The sequence below is a fragment of the Cannabis sativa genome, chromosome 3, assembly GCF_029168945.1.
Source record: "Cannabis sativa cultivar Pink pepper isolate KNU-18-1 chromosome 3, ASM2916894v1, whole genome shotgun sequence".
NCBI classification, from domain to species: domain Eukaryota; kingdom Viridiplantae; phylum Streptophyta; class Magnoliopsida; order Rosales; family Cannabaceae; genus Cannabis; species Cannabis sativa.
In genome coordinates this window covers 64,849,752-64,872,248 of record NC_083603.1, presented here as the reverse complement: position 1 = coordinate 64,872,248, position 22,497 = coordinate 64,849,752, and the positions used below count along the sequence as shown (strand labels likewise).

At 31.3% G+C, this 22,497-nt stretch overlaps 1 protein-coding gene and 2 non-coding genes across 3 annotated transcripts in view; all 3 read left to right on the top strand.

Moving 5' to 3' along the window:
• The first annotated feature begins 6,017 nt into the window (after window positions 1–6,017).
• LOC133036362 (small nucleolar RNA R71) lies at window positions 6,018–6,124 on the top strand. Its single transcript, XR_009687019.1, has one exon. It is a non-coding gene; the product is annotated as a small nucleolar RNA R71 (small nucleolar RNA).
• A 9,003-nt stretch (window positions 6,125–15,127) lies between these two features.
• Window positions 15,128–15,234, top strand: LOC133036361 (small nucleolar RNA R71). Its single transcript, XR_009687018.1, has one exon. It is a non-coding gene; the product is annotated as a small nucleolar RNA R71 (small nucleolar RNA).
• Window positions 15,235–20,059: 4,825 nt separating this feature from the next.
• Window positions 20,060–22,497, top strand: part of LOC115709845 (flavonoid 3'-monooxygenase-like) — a 31,243-nt gene continuing 28,805 nt past the window's right edge. The window contains exon 1 of the mRNA XM_030638083.2: window positions 20,060–20,705. Coding sequence (XP_030493943.2) covers window positions 20,256–20,705 — 450 coding nt within the window. The 5' untranslated portion in view covers window positions 20,060–20,255. The remainder of the gene's footprint in view (window positions 20,706–22,497) is intronic.

The following is a 22,497-nucleotide window of genomic DNA, read 5'->3' as shown; positions in this document are numbered from 1 at the left end:
ATTAATTGACGCTCAAATGGATAAAGATTTTTAGGACGAACAATGTAAACAATTATTGACCCATAGATAGGCTAACCAAAAAATATTTTGAAATTCAAATGACAAGTTAACTTTCGGGATTTCATTACAATATCTAGAGCCAAAATAAAGAAATAAACAACGAATTTTTTTTTTTTTTTTTTTTTATATATATATTTCGTGACTAAAATTTACGAAAAATAAACTATAGCAAAGTCTCTTTTGATTGATGATGATATATTATATTTTTTATTTTTTTTTTCTATATATATATTATGCATATATATTTTTACCGGTATATATATATATATTTTTACTTTGCTAAATGATTAAAACTAAGATATTGCTCTTCATATGATATATATGTATTTTTTTTTAAGGGCAATATCCACAATAATTATTTACCGTAGCAAAATTTTATTTGGTATATTTTGAATTTTGACCAAGCTACGCTGAAAGAGAAATGTTGCTCTTGTTTGAATTTTGTTTTTTTTTTTTATCTATATATATATATAGTATGTAAGATATTGCTCTTTATATGATATATATGTATTTTTTTTAAGGGCAATATCCACAATATATATATCTTTACTTTTTTTTTTTTTTTTTTTTTTTTTTTTTTTTTTTTTTTACAAGAGGCAACATGTGATAAGAAAATATAAAGATAATAAATTTACAATTAGGCTCAATTCTAAAAAAAAAAGTTTCCCTCTAGTAATTGTCATATTTTCAAATTTCAAAAAATTTCGATTTTACCAATTCAGAAGATCAATATATGTTCAAAAAATCGTTTTCTCAATTCTCACTTCTCACAAAAAAAATGAAAGCTTTTAACTTAAGATTTTTCTCAATTAAATGTGTTAAAAACAATCAAATCATATGTTTGGTTTGTGCAATTTTTACTGGAATTACTATCTAAGTAACTAAATATAGTATAAACTAGTCTAACACAATATTTATTTATTCACATAATTAGCAGCAGAATTTGACTCAAAATTTTCAAAAAGGTAAGAAATTTATCGAACTTAACGCAAGAATATACTCAGTACCCCCAACTAAAATGAGACAGTGTCCTCAATGTCTAAATATGTATATGATAAGAACATGAGATGAGAACCGAAAGAAAAAACAGAGAATATGCACAGTGATAGATGTTAATTTTCTAAAAAAACAAATGACAGAAAATAAACTAAAATACTGAAAAATAAAGAAAGCAATTAAAGATAGGACCAGTAGTGAAAGAATTCACTAACCTTGGTAAATTGGATCGTGAAGGAGTGTTTCCTCCACTTCAGGTGGTGTTAATTCTAAAAATGGTTTCAACCGTTGTCCATTGACTTTGAATATGTTACCAGTTTTAGAATTTTCAATTTCAACAGCTCCATGAGGAAAAACAGTACGAACAGTAAATGGACCAGTCCATTTAGAACGTAACTAGGAAACAGATGAAGGCGAGAGTTGTATAAAAGAACTTTCTGACCAGTGGAGAAATCTTTTCGCAAGATGTTCTTATCATGATACAACTTTGTACGTTCTTTGTAACTTTTTGCACAATCGTAAGCATCGTTTCTCAGTTCTTCCAATTCATTTAATTGGAGCTTTCTTTTCTCTCCCGCTTTGTCTAGAGCAAAATTCAGTTGTTTAATTGCCCAAAAGGCTCTATGCTCTAACTCTACAGGTAAATGACAGGCTTTTCCATACACTAGGCGGTAAGGTGACATTCCAATGGGAGTTTTGTATGCAGTACGATATGCCCATAAAGCATCAGTTAGTCTCAGGGACCAATCTTTCCTAGTTGGGTTGACTGTTTTTTCTAGGATGTGCTTTATTTCCCTATTAGAGATTTCAACTTGACCACTAGTTTGAGGATGATATGGTGTAGTGACTTTGTGTGTAATGCCATAATTTTTCATGAGATGTGCAAATGGCTTATTACAAAAATGTGTACCTCCATCACTAATGATAGCACGTGGTGTGCCAAAACGGGAAAAAATATTTTCTTTCAAGAAACGAACCACCACTTTGTGGTCGTTTGTGTGACATGCAACAGCTTCGACCCATTTTGAAACATAATCAACTCCAACAAGAATATACAAATTTCCAAACGAGTTAGGAAAAGGTCCCATAAAATCAATACCCCAAACATCAAATACATCAATAATAAGAATAGGGTTTAAAGGCATCATGTTTCTTCTAGACAGACTTCCTAACTTTTGACAACGTTCACAGGCTTTACAGTATGCATATGTATCACGAAAAATTGTGGGCCAATAAAAACCACATTGTAAAATTTTTGCAGCAGTCTTTTTACTACTGAAATGGCCTCCACAGGCATGATCATGACAAAAAGATATGATTTTAGTTTGATCACAATTCGGGATACATCTACGTACTATCTGATCAGGACAATATTTAAACAAGTATGGATCATCCCAGATAAAATTTTTCACCTCAGAATAAAATTTATTTTTATCTTGTTTAGACCAGTGAGATGGTATTTCACCAGTAACAAGATAATTTACAATGTCAGCATACCAAGGCAGAGAAGAAACATGCATCAATTGTTCATCAGGAAAAGTTTCGGTGATAGGGGTAGGCTCTTTACTAGTTTCAATAACTAGCCTAGATAAGTGATCAGCAACAACATTTTCAGACCCTTTTTTATCACGAATTTCTAGATCAAACTCTTGTAAAAGAAGTATCCAACGGATTAAACGTGATTTTGCATCTTTCTTTGACAAAAGATATCTTAAAGCAGCATGATCAGAATAAACAATTATTTTAGATCCTAACAGATAAGACCTAAACTTTTCTAAGGCAAAGACTACAGCAAGCAATTCTTTCTCAGTTGTGGAATAATTTAATTGAGCATCATTTAGAGTTTTGCTAGAGTAGGAAATAACATGTGGTATTTTATCAATTCTTTGCCCTAAGACAGCTCCTATAGCATAATCAGAAGCATCACACATTATTTCAAAAGGAAGGTTCCAATCAGGAGGTTGAATAATGGGTGCAGTAGTTAGCATAGTTTTCAATTTCTCAAAAGCAATATGACAATCATGATCAAAAACAAATGCATTATCTTTTCCAAGTAAATGGCACAGAGGCCGTGAAATTTTGCTAAAGTCTTTTATGAATCTCCGGTAGAAACCGGCGTGACCTAAGAATGATCTAATTTCTTTCACAGTTTTAGGTGGTGGAAGTTTTGAAATAAGATCAACTTTAGCTTTGTCAACTTCTATTCCCTCAGATGAAATCACATGTCCTAAGACAATTCCACGTTTTACCATAAAATGACATTTTTCCCAATTTAGCACTAAATTCTTTTCTTTACAACGAATCAAGACAAGAGACATGTGGTGTAAACATTCATCAAAAGAAGATCCATAAATAGAAAAATCATCCATAAAGATTTCCAAAAAATGTTCAACCATATCAGAAAAAATTGCAATCATACACCTTTGAAACGTCGCAGGTGCATTGCATAAGCCAAAAGACATGCGTCGATAAGCAAATGTTCCATAAGGACATGTGAAGGTGGTCTTTTCTTGATCCTCGGGTGCTATCGGGATTTGGTTGTATCCCGAGTAACCATCGAGAAAACAGTAGTACTCGTGACCAGCTAATCTTTCAAGCATTTGATCAATGAAGGGTAATGGGAAATGGTCTTTTGTGGTGAGGCTATTCGGTTTTACGTAGTCAATGCACACTCTCCATCCAGTTTGGATTTTAGTGGGGATTAATTCATCGTTTGCATTCTTGACTACAGTAATTCCAGACTTCTTAGGAACAACATGGATCGGACTGACCCATGAACTATCAGAAATTGGGTATATAATACCCACATCTAATGTTTTAAGTATTTCATCTCTCACTACTTCTTTCATATTTGGATTTAACCTTCTTTGACACTCACGGGATGGCTTTGCATTTTCTTCTAAATGGATTCGATGCATGCACACCGAAGGACTAATTCCTTTGATGTCAGCCATGGTCCACCCTATGGCTTCTTTGTGACTCTTAAGAACTTGTACCAATTTCTCTTCTTGTTTCTTGTCTAACGCAGATGCGATGATAACAGGGAAGGTTTCTGACTCTCCTAGGAATGCATATTTTAGATCTTCGTGGTAAAACCTTTAGATCTAACTTTGGTAGTTCAGGGAGTGACTGTGATTCTAATTGGCGAAAGGGTTCAATTGACTCAACTTTGGTGTTCCACTCTTCTGTGTTTATCAATGGTGTAGACTCTAACAAAGAATTTACACTATCAAAAGAACTTTCAAAATTCATACCAAAATGACTTACACAATTTTTGAAAGAATTATCTTTGTTGAGCATGAAATCATGTGTGATAGAATCAATAAAATTTACCTCATATACATCATCGCATTCAACAGATTTATTAGCAGCATTAAAAACATTCAACTTAACAGTTATATTTCCAATTGATAATTTAAGAACACCATTACGATAATTGATGATTGCATTTGATGTGGGTGAAAATCAACCCAAAATGATAGGAATTTGAGCACTTATGTCTTCAATAAAATGAGTATCTAGCATAATGAATTTAACAGGAAAGTAAAATTTATCTACCTTTATGAAAACATCTTCTATGAAACCCCTAGGAATTTTTACTGAACGATTAGCTAACTGAAGTATCATAGATGTTAGTTTTAGTTCCCCTAGACCAAGTTGCTTATAATCAAAATAAGGCAACAAATTCACACTAGCTCCTAAATCAAGTAAAGCTTTGTTAATCACGTGATCACCAATAATACATAGAATTGCGAGACACCCCAGATCTTTGTGTTTAACAAGACTTTTATATTAAATTATGGAGCTAACTTATTCTGTTAAAAATGCCTTTTTCGAAACATTTGTATTTCTTTTTGCAGTACAAAAATCTTTCAAGAATTTAGAGTAGGCAGGTATTTGCTTAATGACATCTAAGAAAGGGATATTTATACTTACTTGCTTGAATACCTCTAAGATGTCACCATACTGACTACCTCTTTTGATCGGGAGCAATCTTTGTGGGAATGGAGCTTTTGGAATGAATGGTAAGGTTTGACTCGATTCTTCAACCGAATCTTTGGAATGTGAACTTTCATGTTGACTATTTTCATTTTCTTTCAATGAGTCTTTGTTCATTTTGGCATCAGGTTGAGGTATGTAATCAAGTTTTTGAATAATTTTTCCAGACCTGAGGATAGAAATTGATTTAGCTTCCTCAGTAGGTCTAGATGTACTTACCTCGTACTAACTCTTTAGATTGGGAATGGGTTGATTGGGAAGTTTTCCCTTTTCCCTTTCAGGTAGGGCAGTAGCAAGCTTAACCATTTGTGTTTCAAGCTTTAACAGGGATTGAGAATTTGTGTGTAAAGCTTGTTGGGTGGTTTGCATGAACAGTTGAGGGTATCCTCTAAAGATGGATTGCTTTATTGTTGAGGATATGGCATATGAGGCTAGGCATGACTCTGATTAGGCGTGTTGTACTGGTGCCCTTGATTCATTGGAATTTCTCCAATTTGGATTGTAGGACTGAGAAAATGGGCTATCAGATAATTTCCCATAAGTTTGAAGAGCATTTACTTCTTCAGAAAAATCCCTCTTGGTATATAAGCAATGATGGACAGGACTGGGCACTATGACTTGTACTATAGCATAAGGAACAAATTTCAGTCCTATGTATAGGAGTATTCATGGATTGACTTAATGACATAGCTTCAACTCTCCTAGTTAGATTTGCTAATGATGTTTTAATATCTACGTCATCTTTGACATCGTAAATTCCACCTCTCTTAGGTGTATTGGACGCTCACGTTCCAGGATCTTGGCAACTCCACTGTTGAGAATTTACAGAAAGATTGTCAAGAGACTCCTAAGCCTCTTCCCCTCTAAATTGCAAAATTTTTCCAGTATGCATTGATTGTACCATTTTTCAGTTTGAGGGAGATAATCCATCATAAAAGTATTTTACCAATCTCCATTTTTCAAAACCATGGTGTGGACATTTTAGCAATAAATCTTTAAATCTTTCCCAACATTCATAAAATTCTTCGTGATCTTTCTGATAAAATTCGGAGATTTCTCTCCTAATATTATCCGTTTTAGACATGGGAAAAAATTTGGACAAAAATTTATTAACTAATTCATCCCAAGTAGAAATGGATCGGGCTGGGAGTGAATTTAACCAGGCTTTAGACTTATCTTTTAATGAGAATGGAAAAAGTCTAAGCCTAACAGATTCATCAGAAAAATTTTGAAATCTAAAAGTAGAGCAAATTTCTAAAAAATCTTTTACATGCATGTATGGATCCTCTTTACCTAACCCATAAAAAGATGGCAAAAGTTGAATTATGGAAGGTTTCAGCTCAAAATGTGTAGCATTTGTTTCAGGAAAAATAATGCATGATGGTGGATTAGCAGAAATTGGAGAAAAATGATCAATAAGAGTTTTTTCTTCCACATTTACTTGATTTGGTTCCATGATGTCAGAATTTTCACTTTTAATTTCAACCCACAATAATTTTCTTTTTACCAAACGATTTTTAGAATTTCGTTCCCAGCGAATCATACACTAAGTATCACAAAAATTAAAATAACATGAAAAAATTAGGAGGCGGTGCCTACCATATAATTGCGTAAATAAAGACTGAATTTAAAATATAGCGGGAAATAAATAATATGTATATTTGACAGAAATATAAATACTAATATTAATATATGTGCAGAAATAAAGACTGAATTTAAAATATAGCGGGAAATAAATAATATAGATATATATTTGACAGAAATATAAATATTAATATTAATTATAATTTATAATATATAATTATATTAATAATATGCTTTTCTTAATAGTTAAATAATGTATATATAATAATAATATAATATAAATTTATATATATAAAAATAATTAACAGTAAGTAACGTAAGTTACTTACTGTAATATATAATAATAATAATAATAATAATATTAATAATAATAATAATATATAATTATATATATAAATCTTACTTCACTATTAAGAAACGTAATATATAATATATATAATATAATAACTAGTAGAAGAATTATACCAACCTGAATTAAAGTAGTTTTTCTTCTTGCAGTTCCCCGGCAACGGCGCCAAAAACTTGTTGTATACCAAAATGGTACGTTTTACATTTATCAACTCGCAAGCGCACGAATCTTTATTGTAGTATTGAGATTGTGAAGAACGAGGTCGAACCCATGGGAATTGCGTGAAATTGAAGAAAATACTAATTTAATCTAAGCTATTACAACTCTAACCTAGTTCCAAAAATAATGAGTTTTTTTTGTAACAAAATAAAATAAAGTGTTTAAATGATAAAAATGACAGTAACAGATATTTTCAGAAATATTTTAGGATATTATTAAGGGTTCAGAATCCACTTAATGTATACAAAAATATTTATGTTTATATTGATTCTCATAATTTAATCAGTAATCAAACCAATTATTTTCTAATAAAAAATAGATTTTCCTTCGCTTTAAAATTATAACTTCTAAGCATTAAATGTGAAACAATTTAATGTAAATACAAAAAATCAAAGAATATTATTTTTAATAAAATATGGAACCAAGCATAAATAATTTCTAACTATCAAAAATACTTGATATTAAAGATGAAAGAAATTATTTTAAGAAGCGAAAATCATAAGCATATATTGTATTGAGAATCAAAATAAAAATAAATACTTAATTAAATACACTAGGTTTCATCGTCCTCCTTAATAATAAGGGAACTTAGAAACCCATAAGAAAATTAACTAAGAAAGCAGTAAACTAACACTGAGCGCTCTGAGCGTTTTATCTGGATTTTTACGTCCGAAACCGAAGCTCAGAATCGAATTCTAAAAACCTAAGCTTCTATTTATAGAAGGGTAAAAGGACTAATACGCAATTAAACTTATTACAAATTGCATGTGGGTAAAATTGTAAATACAAAAAGTTAATTTCGGAGTGCCACGTGTCAAGCTCGGATTGGTGGCTTTGGTGTGCAACTTGACACGTGGCGAGAGGAGAGAAAGCCACGTGGAAAGTGGCTGGGCTGCTGAAGGGAGGCGGTCATAGAGGAAGGCCAGCCGCGTGGCTGGCGAGTGCAGCAAACGCAAGGCCCAGGAGGGGCCGTTTGCTCCACGCGCGCGTGGGCTTCGGAGGAGACAAGGCGCTGACGCGCCTTCTGCTGGGCTTCTGCGGACGAATGGCAGACCGCCACGTGTCGTGGCTGTTGGCTGGGAGAGAAAGAGGGCCAAATGGGCTTTTGTCCTTTTGTGCTCTCTTTTGGGCTTCAAAAATGCCATTTTTCATTGCTTTGGATCACATTTTTACCATTTTTCTTTTTCTTTTCCTTTCTTTTCACAAATGCTATTTTCTCAATCAAACACAAATAAAATTAAATCCAAACAAAATATTTTCAACATAAAATATATCACAATAATTTTAATGAAAATATTTATTTAAAATTTAATTAATTTGTATTTCTTTAAATAAATACAATGCATTTTCTTAACTTTTTATTTTTCTTTTTCTCAATTATGCCATAAATACTATTATTATTTATAAACAAAGATAAAATTAATCTTAAATAAAATATTTTCAATATAATAATATATTGCATTAATTTCTTGAAAATATTATAAAGAATTAATTTTATTTTGTATTTTTACACTATAAAATATGTAATATTTTGGCATTTAACACAACCCCCAACTAGCTTATTGCTAGTCCCTAGCAATTCAAGCGGATAACAAAATATTACCAAAAATGAACAAATCAAACAAACTCTGACTAATCGAAACAAAATAAAATATTGGTGTAAACTCTAGAAAATACTATATATAAAAAATTACAATAGATATAATTCCAGATTTTTTTGTGTGTGTGTTTCAAATCATATTCTTTGCTTTAATCATAACACAGATAATATTGAAAAATCTTTAAAGTAAAAAGTCTCAACTCCAAATCCTCACAGGTATTGAAATATTTGAAAAGAGGAAGGGTTGTCACTCTTGGAGCTGGAAAGATATATTAATTGACGCTCAAATGGATAAAGATTTTTAGGACGAACAATGTAAACAATTATTGACCCATAGATAGGCTAACCAAAAAATATTTTGAAATTCAAATGACAAGTTAACTTTCGGGATTTCATTACAATATCTAGAGCCAAAATAAAGAAATAAACAACGAATTTTTTTTTTTATTTTTTATATATATATTTCGTGACTAAAATTTACGAAAAATAAACTATAGCAAAGTCTCTTTTGATTGATGATGATATATTATATTTTTTATTTTTTTTTTCTATATATATATTATGCATATATATTTTTACCGGTATATATATATATATTTTTACTTTGCTAAATGATTAAAACTAAGATATTGCTCTTCATATAATATATATGTATTTTTTTTAAGGGCAATATCCACAATAATTATTTACCGTAGCAAAATTTTATTTGGTATATTTTGAATTTTGACCAAGCTACGCTGAAAGAGAAATGTTGCTCTTGTTTGAATTTTTTTTTTTTTTTTTTATATATATATATATATAGTATGTAAGATATTGCTCTTTATATGATATATATGTATTTTTTTTTTAAGGGCAATATCCACAATATATATATCTTTACTTTTTTTTTTTTTTTTTTTTTTTTTTTTTTTACAAGAGGCAACATGTGATAAGAAAATATAAAGATAATAAATTTACAATTAGGCTCAATTCTAAAAAAAAAAGTTTCCCTCTAGTAATTGTCATATTTTCAAATTTCAAAAAATTTCGATTTTACCAATTCAGAAGATCAATATATGTTCAAAAAATCGTTTTCTCAATTCTCACTTCTCACAAAAAAAATGAAAGCTTTTAACTTAAGATTTTTCTCAATTAAATGTGTTAAAAACAATCAAATCATATGTTTGGTTTGTGCAATTTTTACTGGAATTACTATCTAAGTAACTAAATATAGTATAAACTAGTCTAACACAATATTTATTTATTCACATAATTAGCAGCAGAATTTGACTCAAAATTTTCAAAAAGGTAAGAAATTTATCGAACTTAACGCAAGAATATACTCAGTACCCCCAACTAAAATGAGACAGTGTCCTCAATGTCTAAATATGTATATGATAAGAACATGAGATGAGAACCGAAAGAAAAAACAGAGAATATGCACAGTGATAGATGTTAATTTTCTAAAAAAACAAATGACAGAAAATAAACTAAAATACTGAAAAATAAAGAAAGCAATTAAAGATAGGACCAGTAGTGAAAGAATTCACTAACCTTGGTAAATTGGATCGTGAAGGAGTGTTTCCTCCACTTCAGGTGGTGTTAATTCTAAAAATGGTTTCAACCGTTGTCCATTGACTTTGAATATGTTACCAGTTTTAGAATTTTCAATTTCAACGACTCCATGAGGAAAAACAAGATACGAACGGTAAATGGACCGATCCATTTAGAACGTAACTTACCGGGAAACAGATGAAGGCGAGAGTTGTATAAAAGAACTTTCTGACCAGTGGAGAAATCTTTTCGCAAGATGTTCTTATCATGATACAACTTTGTACGTTCTTTGTAACTTTTTGCACAATCGTAAGCATCGTTTCTCAGTTCTTCCAATTCATTTAATTGGAGCTTTCTTTTCTCTCCCGCTTTGTCTAGAGCAAAATTCAGTTGTTTAATTGCCCAGAAGGCTCTATGCTCTAACTCTACAGGTAAATGACAGGCTTTTCCATACACTAGGCGGTAAGGTGACATTCCAATGGGAGTTTTGTATGCAGTACGATATGCCCATAAAGCATCAGTTAGTCTCAGGGACCAATCTTTCCTAGTTGGGTTATCGTTTTTTCTAGGATGTGCTTTATTTCCCTATTAGAGATTTCAACTTGACCACTAGTTTGAGGATGATATGGTGTAGTGACTTTGTGTGTAATGCCATAATTTTTCATGAGATGTGCAAATGGCTTATTACAAAAATGTGTACCTCCATCACTAATGATAGCACGTGGTGTGCCAAAACGGGAAAAAATATTTTCTTTCAAGAAACGAACCACCACTTTGTGGTCGTTTGTGTGACATGCAACAGCTTCGACCCATTTTGAAACATAATCAACTCCAACAAGAATATACAAATTTCCAAACGAGTTAGGAAAAGGTCCCATAAAATCAATACCCCAAACATCAAATACATCAATAATAAGAATAGGGTTTAAAGGCATCATGTTTCTTCTAGACAAACTTCCTAACTTTTGACAACGTTCACAGGCTTTACAGTATGCATATGTATCACGAAAAATTGTGGGCCAATAAAAACCACATTGTAAAATTTTTGCAGCAGTCTTTTTACTACTGAAATGGCCTCCACAGGCATGATCATGACAAAAAGATATGATTTTAGTTTGATCACAATTCGGGATACATCTACGTACTATCTGATCAGGACAATATTTAAACAAGTATGGATCATCCCAGATAAAATTTTTCACCTCAGAATAAAATTTATTTTTATCTTGTTTAGACCAGTGAGATGGTATTTCACCAGTAACAAGATAATTTACAATGTCAGCATACCAAGGCAGAGAAGAAACATGCATCAATTGTTCATCGGGGAAAAGTTTCGGTGATAGGGGTAGGCTCTTTACTAGTTTCAATAACTAGCCTAGATAAGTGATCAGCAACAACATTTTCAGACCCTTTTTTATCACGAATTTCTAGATCAAACTCTTGTAAAAGAAGTATCCAACGGATTAAACGTGATTTTGCATCTTTCTTTGACAAAAGATATCTTAAAGCAGCATGATCAGAATAAACAATTATTTTAGATCCTAACAGATAAGACCTAAACTTTTCTAAGGCAAAGACTACAACAAGCAATTCTTTCTCAGTTGTGGAATAATTTAATTGAGCATCATTTAGAGTTTTGCTAGAGTAGGAAATAACATGTGGTATTTTATCAATTCTTTGCCCTAAGACAGCTCCTATAGCATAATCAGAAGCATCACACATTATTTCAAAAGGAAGGTTCCAATCAGGAGGTTGAATAATGGGTGCATTAGTTAGCATAGTTTTCAATTTCTCAAAAGCAATATGACAATCATGATCAAAAACAAATGCATTATCTTTTCCAAGTAAATGGCACAGAGGCCGTGAAATTTTGCTAAAGTCTTTTATGAATCTCCGGTAGAAACCGGCGTGACCTAAGAATGATCTAATTTCTTTCACAGTTTTAGGTGGTGGAAGTTTTGAAATAAGATCAACTTTAGCTTTGTCAACTTCTATTCCCTCAGATGAAATCACATGTCCTAAGACAATTCCACGTTTTACCATAAAATGACATTTTTCCCAATTTAGCACTAAATTCTTTTCTTTACAACGAATCAAGACAAGAGACAGGTGGTGTAAACATTCATCAAAAGAAGATCCATAAATAGAAAAATCATCCATAAAGATTTCCAAAAAATGTTCAACCATATCAGAAAAAATTGCAATCATACACCTTTGAAACGTCGCAGGTGCATTGCATAAGCCAAAAGACATGCGTCGATAAGCAAATGTTCCATAAGGACATGTGAAGGTGGTCTTTTCTTGATCCTCGGGTGCTATCGGGATTTGGTTGTATCCCGAGTAACCATCGAGAAAACGATAGTACTCGTGACCGGCTAATCTTTCAAGCATTTGATCAGTGAAGGGTAATGGGAAATGGTCTTTTATGGTGAGGCTATTCAGTTTTCTGTAGTCAATGCACACTCTCCATCCAGTTTGGATTTTAGTGGGGATTAATTCATCGTTTGCATTCTTGACTACAGTAATTCCAGACTTCTTAGGAACAACATGGATCGGACTGACCCATGAACTATCAGAAATTGGGTATATAATACCCACATCTAATGTTTTAAGTATTTCATCTCTCACTACTTCTTTCATATTTGGATTTAACCTTCTTTGACACTCACGGGATGGCTTTGCATTTTCTTCTAAATGGATTCGATGCATGCACACCGAAGGACTAATTCCTTTGATGTCAGCCATGGTCCACCCTATGGCTTCTTTGTGACTCTTAAGAACTTGTACCAATTTCTCTTCTTGTTTCTTGTCTAATGCGAGATGCGATGATAACGGGGAAGGTTTCTGACTCTCCTAGGAATGCATATTTTAGATCTTCAGGTAAAACCTTTAGATCTAACTTTGGTGGTTCAGGGAGTGACTGTGATTCTAATTGGCGAAAGGGTTCAATTGACTCAACTTTGGTGTTCCACTCTTCTGTGTTTATCAATGGTGTAGACTCTAACAAAGAATTTACACTATCAAAAGAACTTTCAAAATTCATACCAAAATGACTTACACAATTTTCAAAAGAATTATCTTTGTTTAGCATGAAATCTTGTGTGACAGAATCAATAAAATTTACCTCATATACATCATCGCAATCAACAGATTTATTAGCAACATTAAAAACATTCAACTCAACAGTCATATTTCCAAATGATAATTTAAGAACACCATTACGACAGTTGATGATTGCATTTGATGTGGCTAAAAATGGTCTACCCAAAATGATCGGAATTTGAGCACTTATGTCTTCAACAAAATGAGTATCAAGAACAATGAAATCAACAGGAAAATAAAATTTATCTACCTTAATCAAAACATCTTCTATGACACCTCTAGGAATTTTCACAGAACGATCAGCTAACTGAAGTGTCATAGATGTTGGTTTCAGTTCCCCTAGACCAAGTTGCTTATAAACAGAATAAGGCAATAAATTCACACTAGCCCCTAAATCAAGTAAAGCTTTGTTAATCACATGATCACCAATAATACAAGGAATGGTGGGACACCCCGGATCTTTGTGTTTAACAAGACTTTTATATTGAATTATGGAGCTGACTTGTTCCGTTAAAAATGCCTTTTTTGGAACATTTGTGTTTCTTTTTGCAGTACACAAATCTTTCAAGAATTTAGAGTAGGCAGGTATTTGCTTAATGGCATCTAAGAAAGGGATATTTATACTTACTTGTTTGAATACCTCTAAGATGTCACCATACTGACTACCTCTTTTGATCGGGAGCAATCTTTGTGGGAATGGAGCTTTTGGAATGAATGGTAAGGTTTGACTCGATTCTTCAACCGAGTCTTTGGAATGTGAACTTTCAGGCTGACTCTTTTCATTTTCTTTCAATGAGTCTTTGTTTATTTCAGCATCAGTTTGAGGTATGTAATCAGGTTTTTCAATTATTTTTCCAGACCTAAGGATAGAAATTGATTTAGCTTCTTCAGTAGGTCTAGATGTACTTACCTCGTACTGACTCTTTGGATTTGGAATGGGTTGGTAGGGAAGTTTTCCCTTTTCCCTTTCAGCTACAGCAGTAGCAAGCTGACCCATTTGTGTTTCAAGCTTTAACAGGGATTGAGAATTTGTGTGTAAAGCTTGTTGGGTGGTTTGCATAAACTGTTGTAGTGTATCCTCTAAAGATGGTTTTCTTTGTTGTTGAGGATATGGCATATTAGGTTGGGCTTGACTCTGATTGGGCGTGTTGTACTGGTGCCCTTGATTCATTGGAGGCTGGTTCTGTCTCCATGAAAAATTTGGATGATTTCTCCAATTTGGATTGTAGGATTGAGAAAATGGGCTATCAGATGATTTCCCGTAAGTTTGAAGAGCGTTTACTTCTTCAGAAAATGCCTCTTGGTATATAGGCAATGATGGACATGACTGGGCACTATGACTTGTACTATAGCATAAGGAACAAATTTCATTCCTATGTATAGGAGTATTCATGGATTGACTTAATGACATAGCTTCAACTCTCCTAGTTAGATTTGCTAATGATGTTTTAATATCTACGTCATCTTTGACATCGTAAATTCCACCTCTCTTAGGTGTGTTGGAAGCTTTCGATCTAGGATCTTGGCAATTCCACTGTTGAGAATTTACAGAAAGATTCTCAAGAGACTCCCAAGCCTCATCCCCTCTAAATTGCAAAAATTTTCCAGTGTGCATTGATTGTACCATTTGTCGGTTTGAGGGAGATAATCCATCATAAAAGTATTTTACCAATCTCCATTTTTCAAAACCATGGTGTGGACATTTTAGCAATAAATCTTTAAATCTTTCCCAACATTCATAAAATTCTTCGTGATCTTTCTGATAAAATTCGGAGATTTCTCTCCTAATATTATCCGTTTTAGACATGGGAAAAAATTTGGACAAAAATTTATTAACTAATTCATCCCAAGTAGAAATGGATCGGGCTGGGAGTGAATTTAACCAGGCTTTAGACTTATCTTTTAATGAGAATGGAAAAAGTCTAAGCCTAACAGATTCATCAGAAAAATTTTGAAATCTAAAAGTAGAGCAAATTTCTAAAAAATCTTTTACATGCATGTATGGATCCTCTTTACCTAACCCATAAAAAGATGGCAAAAGTTGAATTATGGAAGGTTTCAGCTCAAAATGTGTAGCATTTGTTTCAGGAAAAATAATGCATGATGGTGGATTAGCAGAAATTGGAGAAAAATGATCAATAAGAGTTTTTTCTTCCACATTTACTTGATTTGGTTCCATGATGTCAGAATTTTCACTTTTAATTTCAACCCACAATAATTTTCTTTTTACCAAACGATTTTTAGAATTTCGTTCCCAGCGAATCATACACTAAGTATCACAAAAATTAAAATAACATGAAAAAATTAGGAGGCGGTGCCTACCATATAATTGCGTAAATAAAGACTGAATTTAAAATATAGCGGGAAATAAATAATATGTATATTTGACAGAAATATAAATACTAATATTAATATATGTGCAGAAATAAAGACTGAATTTAAAATATAGCGGGAAATAAATAATATAGATATATATTTGACAGAAATATAAATATTAATATTAATTATAATTTATAATATATAATTATATTAATAATATGCTTTTCTTAATAGTTAAATAATGTATATATAATAATAATATAATATAAATTTATATATATAAAAATAATTAACAGTAAGTAACGTAAGTTACTTACTGTAATATATAATAATAATAATAATAATAATATTAATAATAATAATAATATATAATTATATATATAAATCTTACTTCACTATTAAGAAACGTAATATATAATATATATAATATAATAACTAGTAGAAGAATTATACCAACCTGAATTAAAGTAGTTTTTCTTCTTGCAGTTCCCCGGCAACGGCGCCAAAAACTTGTTGTATACCAAAATGGTACGTTTTACATTTATCAACTCGCAAGCGCACGAATCTTTATTGTAGTATTGAGATTGTGAAGAACGAGGTCGAACCCATGGGAATTGCGTGAAATTGAAGAAAATACTAATTTAATCTAAGCTATTACAACTCTAACCTAGTTCCAAAAATAATGAGTTTTTTTTTGTAACAAAATAAAATAAAGTGTTTAAATGATAAAAATGACAGTAACAGATATTTTCAGAAATATTTTAGGATATTATTAAGGGTTCAGAATCCACTTAATGTATACAAAAATATTTATGTTTATATTGATTCTCATAATTTAATCAGTAATCAAACCAATTATTTTCTAATAAAAAATAGATTTTCCTTCGCTTTAAAATTATAACTTCTAAGCATTAAATGTGAAACAATTTAATGTAAATACAAAAAATCAAAGAATATTATTTTTAATAAAATATGGAACCAAGCATAAATAATTTCTAACTATAAAAAATACTTGATATTAAAGATGAAAGAAATTATTTTAAGAAGCGAAAATCATAAGCATATATTGTATTGAGAATCAAAATAAAAATAAATACTTAATTAAATACACTAGGTTTCATCGTCCTCCTTAATAATAAGGGAACTTAGAAACCCATAAGAAAATTAACTAAGAAAGCAGTAAACTAACACTGAGCGCTCTGAGCGTTTTCTCTGGATTTTTACGTCCGAAACCGAAACTATGCGAATTCTAAAAACCTAAGCTTCTATTTATAGAAGGGTAAAAGGACTAATACGCAATTAAACTTATTACAAATTGCATGTGGGTAAAATTGTAAATACAAAAAGTTAATTTCGGAGTGCCACGTGTCAAGCTCGGATTGGTGGCTTTGGTGTGCAACTTGACACGTGGCGAGAGGAGAGAAAGCCACGTGGAAAGTGGCTGGGCTGCTGAAGGGAGGCGGTCATAGAGGAAGGCCAGCCGCGTGGCTGGCGAGTGCAGCAAACGCAAGGCCCAGGAGGGGCCGTGCGCTCCACGCGCGCGTGGGCTTCGGAGGAGACAAGGCGCTGACGCGCCTTCTGCTGGGCTTCTGCGGACGAATGGCAGACCGCCACGTGTCGTGGCTGTTGGCTGGGAGAGAAAGAGGGCCAAATGGGCTTTTGTCCTTTTGTGCTCTCTTTTGGGCTTCAAAAATGCCATTTTTCATTGCTTTGGATCACATTTTTACCATTTTTCTTTTTCTTTTCCTTTCTTTTCACAAATGCTATTTTCTCAATCAAACACAAATAAAATTAAATCCAAACAAAATATTTTCAACATAAAATATATCACAATAATTTTAATGAAAATATTTATTTAAAATTTAATTAATTTGTATTTCTTTAAATAAATACAATGCATTTTCTTAACTTTTTATTTTTCTTTTTCTCAATTATGCCATAAATACTATTATTATTTATAAACAAAGATAAAATTAATCTTAAATAAAATATTTTCAATATAATAATATATTGCATTAATTTCTTGAAAATATTATAAAGAATTAATTTTATTTTGTATTTTTACACTATAAAATATGTAATATTTTGGCATTTAACATACATACACTTACACTTACACTTAAACTTACATATATACACATACATATACATACACACACACACACACATAAACACATACACATACATACACACACACATAAACACATACGTATATACACACATTTACATATACTCTCACATACACATATATACACATATACATATATATACATACACCTATACACATACACATACACATATACATATATATACATACACCCACATGCACATATACATATATATATATACATACACCAACATACACAAACAAATACATACATACACATATACATACACCCACATCCACATACACATACATACATAAATATATATACATATACATACACATACATACAAAAATACATATATATACACATCTATACACTAATAAACCCATATACATACACATTATTACACTAATCCATACCTATATATAAACATTTCAAAAAAAAATTAAAATTAAAAAATTAAAAAATACCTTCCACAAATAAGAGGATGTGGGGCTTCGGGTGGTGTGCGGTGGTGGCTGCTGGCCGACTGACGGTGGAAGGGTGGCTGTCGGTGGTGATTTTTTTCCTAAAAAAAATAAAAAATTTTGAGAGAAATGAGAGGGATTAAGAGAGTTTGAGTGAGATTGAGTGAGAATGAGTGAGATTGAAAGAGAGGGATGAAGGAGGAATTGAGAGAAAAAAAAATTTCTGAAAAAAAAAGGGAAATGGGGTTTGCTCGTCGAAGGATCATATATGAACACTTTTATCAGTGCATTGAATTGCGCCGGTAAAAGTGGTCATATAACCCTAAACCCAAACGTACCGTTTCCTTTAACACTTTTACCGGCGCATTAATGTGCCGGTAAAAGTAATCCCACCTACCACCACTTTCCACGCGGGATTTTCTCCCCCCAAAATTTCACGTGGCCGGTCAAGATTCCCACCAAAATTTGCTAACTTTTACCGGCGCAATTTTGCGCCGGCAAAAGCCTTACAGAAGTGGACATGTGTTCGCCCCATTTGGCGGTTCATTGTTTATCTTTTACCGGCGCATTTTATTGCGCCGGTAAAAGTTATTGCTGAATCCAATATGAAGTTCAACATTTCATTTATACTGACAACTTTTGCCGGCGCAATTGACCAATTGCGCCGGTAAAACTAGGCTTTCTTGTAGTGGTTCTTGGAAACATAAAAGAACCCTAATTTATTTTGTTTTGTTGTTAGTTATGTGAAAAGAAAATATTTTTCAATAAATATTGAATAACTTAATATTAAAAAAAGTAACCAATCTAAAGTAACAGATCCATTGGATTGGATCCAAAATATAAAATCTACATTTAGTGCGAATCAAATGTACTATGACTAAAATAGTACAGATCGAATGTACTATGAGTAAAATAATACAGATTGTATTAAATGAACACCCTAGAGTTAAATTTTAACAAGATGCTGTAAGAAAATAACAATACACTATATTTATATTTATAGTTCTCTATTCAAAAATATTTTTACACTTTAATTAATTTTTCATCTACTTTTCCACTAAGATTATAAGGGCACGTGCCACACGCACTTACCCTACCACTAGTATATATATAACTAGTAAATGTTTCGCGCTTCGCAGTGGATATATAAAATATTTTAAATTATATATAAAAAATAAATGATGTATTTTAATTAATAATAATTACTTAATAAAATTATATTAAAATTTTAACTTTACTATTAAAAAATTTGTAACATAAATACTTAAAATATTAAATTTGTTGCTAATAAATACCGAAATTTAAAAAATAGTAACATAAATTCTCATTTATGGTTTAATTTTTATTTTGATGTGTGTGTTAAGTTCTAGGTTTGAATTTTATTGTGTGCGTTTTTAATATTTGAGTTTTAGTATAGGGATATTTGCGGCATAAATACCATAAGTTTTTTGTTTTATACACTTAAATACCACATGTTTGTTTTTCGACGGATTAAATACCTAAAGTTACATTTTCGTTACTTCCGTCACTACTTTTCTATTAAATCCTATCAAACATAGAGTATTTGCGGCATAAATACTTGATGTTTTAAATTTCATACAATTATATACCACGTGTTTTTTCTTCAGATACTTAAAGTTACATTTACATATATAAATGTATAAAATCTAGAACATCAGGTATTTATACGCAAATACTCGTGTGTTTGAATAGGATTTAATAGAAAAGTAGTGACGGAAGTAACTATAACTTAAGTTATTTTATCCGTGAAAAAAAAACATGTAGTATTTAAGTGTATAAAACCAAAAACTGATGATATTTATGGAGCAAATATCCCTTTAGTATATAATCCTAGTGAGTCGACTGGTCCAAGTAGCCATATCATTTCCGCCACCAGAACAACTCAACTCACGCACCAAATGCCGACAATCGCCATAACTTTCCTCTCCATACTCTTGGCTGTCGGAGTGTACAGTCTCATCAAGAAGCTGCGAAGCAGAGGATCCTCACTCCCCCTACCTCCAGGCCCTCGACCATGGCCCATCATCGGAAACCTCCCTCACTTGGGCCCCGCACCGCACCATGCCACAGCGGCTCTGGCTCGGAAATACGGCCCATTAATGTACCTCCGATTGGGCTTCGTGGATGTGGTGGTGGCGGCCTCGGCCTCGGTAGCGGCTCAGTTCCTGAAGGTCCACGACGCCAATTTCTCGAGCCGGCCACCAAACTCAGGGGCGAAGTACATCGCTTATAATTACCAGGACCTCGTTTTCCGTCCTTACGGTCCACGTTGGAGGATGCTCCGCAAAATCAGTTCTGTACATATGTTCTCCGGCAAGGCCATGGACGATTATAGCTATGTTCGCCAGGTTCGTTTAATAAAGAACTTTCTTATTAACTAATTTACATAACGCTCCTGATCTTATTAAATAAATATACATTAATTTTTTTTATAACCATAAATTTCAATAATTGGTTAATTATAACTTGCTTTTTCAATTTTATTTAGCAGTTTATTATTATTATTAAATAGCCGAAATTTAAGGGTGTGCATAAATCATCCAATGACAATTCACTAATTCAATTACAACTAACCGCTAAATATTGGATATTCAATTGTTATCTGATCGGATTGAATGTTATTTTTACATTTAACATCCAATCGAACTAAGTAATTAAATTTTATATTGTTAATATTTATATATAAAAATTAATATTAAAATTTTACTATATTTTTCTTAGATTGGATCCAATCCAATACATATTGGGCTTAAAATATTTGATCGATCCATCCTAAAAATACTTAGTCTAAAATATTGAATAAATTTAAATTAAACCAATATATATACATATAAAATAATTCTAGAGGAAATTACACTCTATACCCTTTTTATATTGTCCTCTTTTATTTTTACATTCTTTTTTAAAGTATCATTTTTACCTCTTTTTTTTAAATAATGTACCAATTTTGCCCTTGTTACTTTAAAATACTCTCAATTTGACTCTTATATCAGAGTATTTTGGGTACAATACATATGAAAAGAGGTATATTTCAATTAAATATAAAATTAAAGGTAAATTTACTTAATTGATTAATAAAAGTGTTACTTTTCAACTTAACCCATAATCTAACAAATAGAACCGATTCAATTGGATTAGATCAGATGGTAAAATTTAACTTTTAATATATAATTAGATCGGATTTACATAGTACTAAAAATATTAAATGTGGTCCAATAAACACCACTTCAAAAGAAAACTCTTGATTTTATTTGTTTATATTTATTTAAGATAAATTATTAATTTATGAGTAATATGTTCCTTTTTTTTTGAATGGTAAGTAATATGATTTTTGTTTCCAAATAATATCATTATCAAATCATTTCATTGTTAAAAAATTTCTTTTAACTTCCGGGAATTCCGTTCAAATTTGACTAACATAAATTTGATGTGACATTGTTAGTGATGATACATGAATGCTACAGATATTTAAATCTACACACTTTTTTGTCTTCATAACATAAATATATATATATATATATACTAGATGAGAGTTACGTTGCGAGCCACGTAAATTTTAGTTTTATATAAGTTCTACTGGTTTTTGTTTAAGAATTCAGTAATTAAGCAACGACAACAACAATGGTAGATAGATCTATTTAAGTTTTTCATATTTGTAAAGATTATAAATCTAAACTTTTAATTTTCTTGATTTGAGATTTTGAATTGTTCTGATTTACTTGTTTATGAATTTATTAAAATACTTGAATATTTATTTGTTCTGATTTTGAATTGTTTTGATTTATTCATACTTAAATATTTATATTGATGATTGTTAATGAAATTAGTCTGTAGCTTTATGTTTCTAGAAAAAAAAGAAAATGTATTTTTTAATATAGAGTTTAAATTTTATATTGATGATTGTTAATGAAATTAGTCTGTAGCTTTATGATTCTAGGAATAAAAAAGTATTATTTTATATAGAGTTTAAATATAAATTTATATAAACATATTTATTTTTAAAAAGAGTAATTCATCAAAAAAAATTGAAATTAGTTAAATCCACCCAACAATAAGAAGAAATATAAATTAACAAACACGTAAGCTTCAATAATTTAACAACATATGATATGAAATTAATAATACTTGTTCCGGCTATGA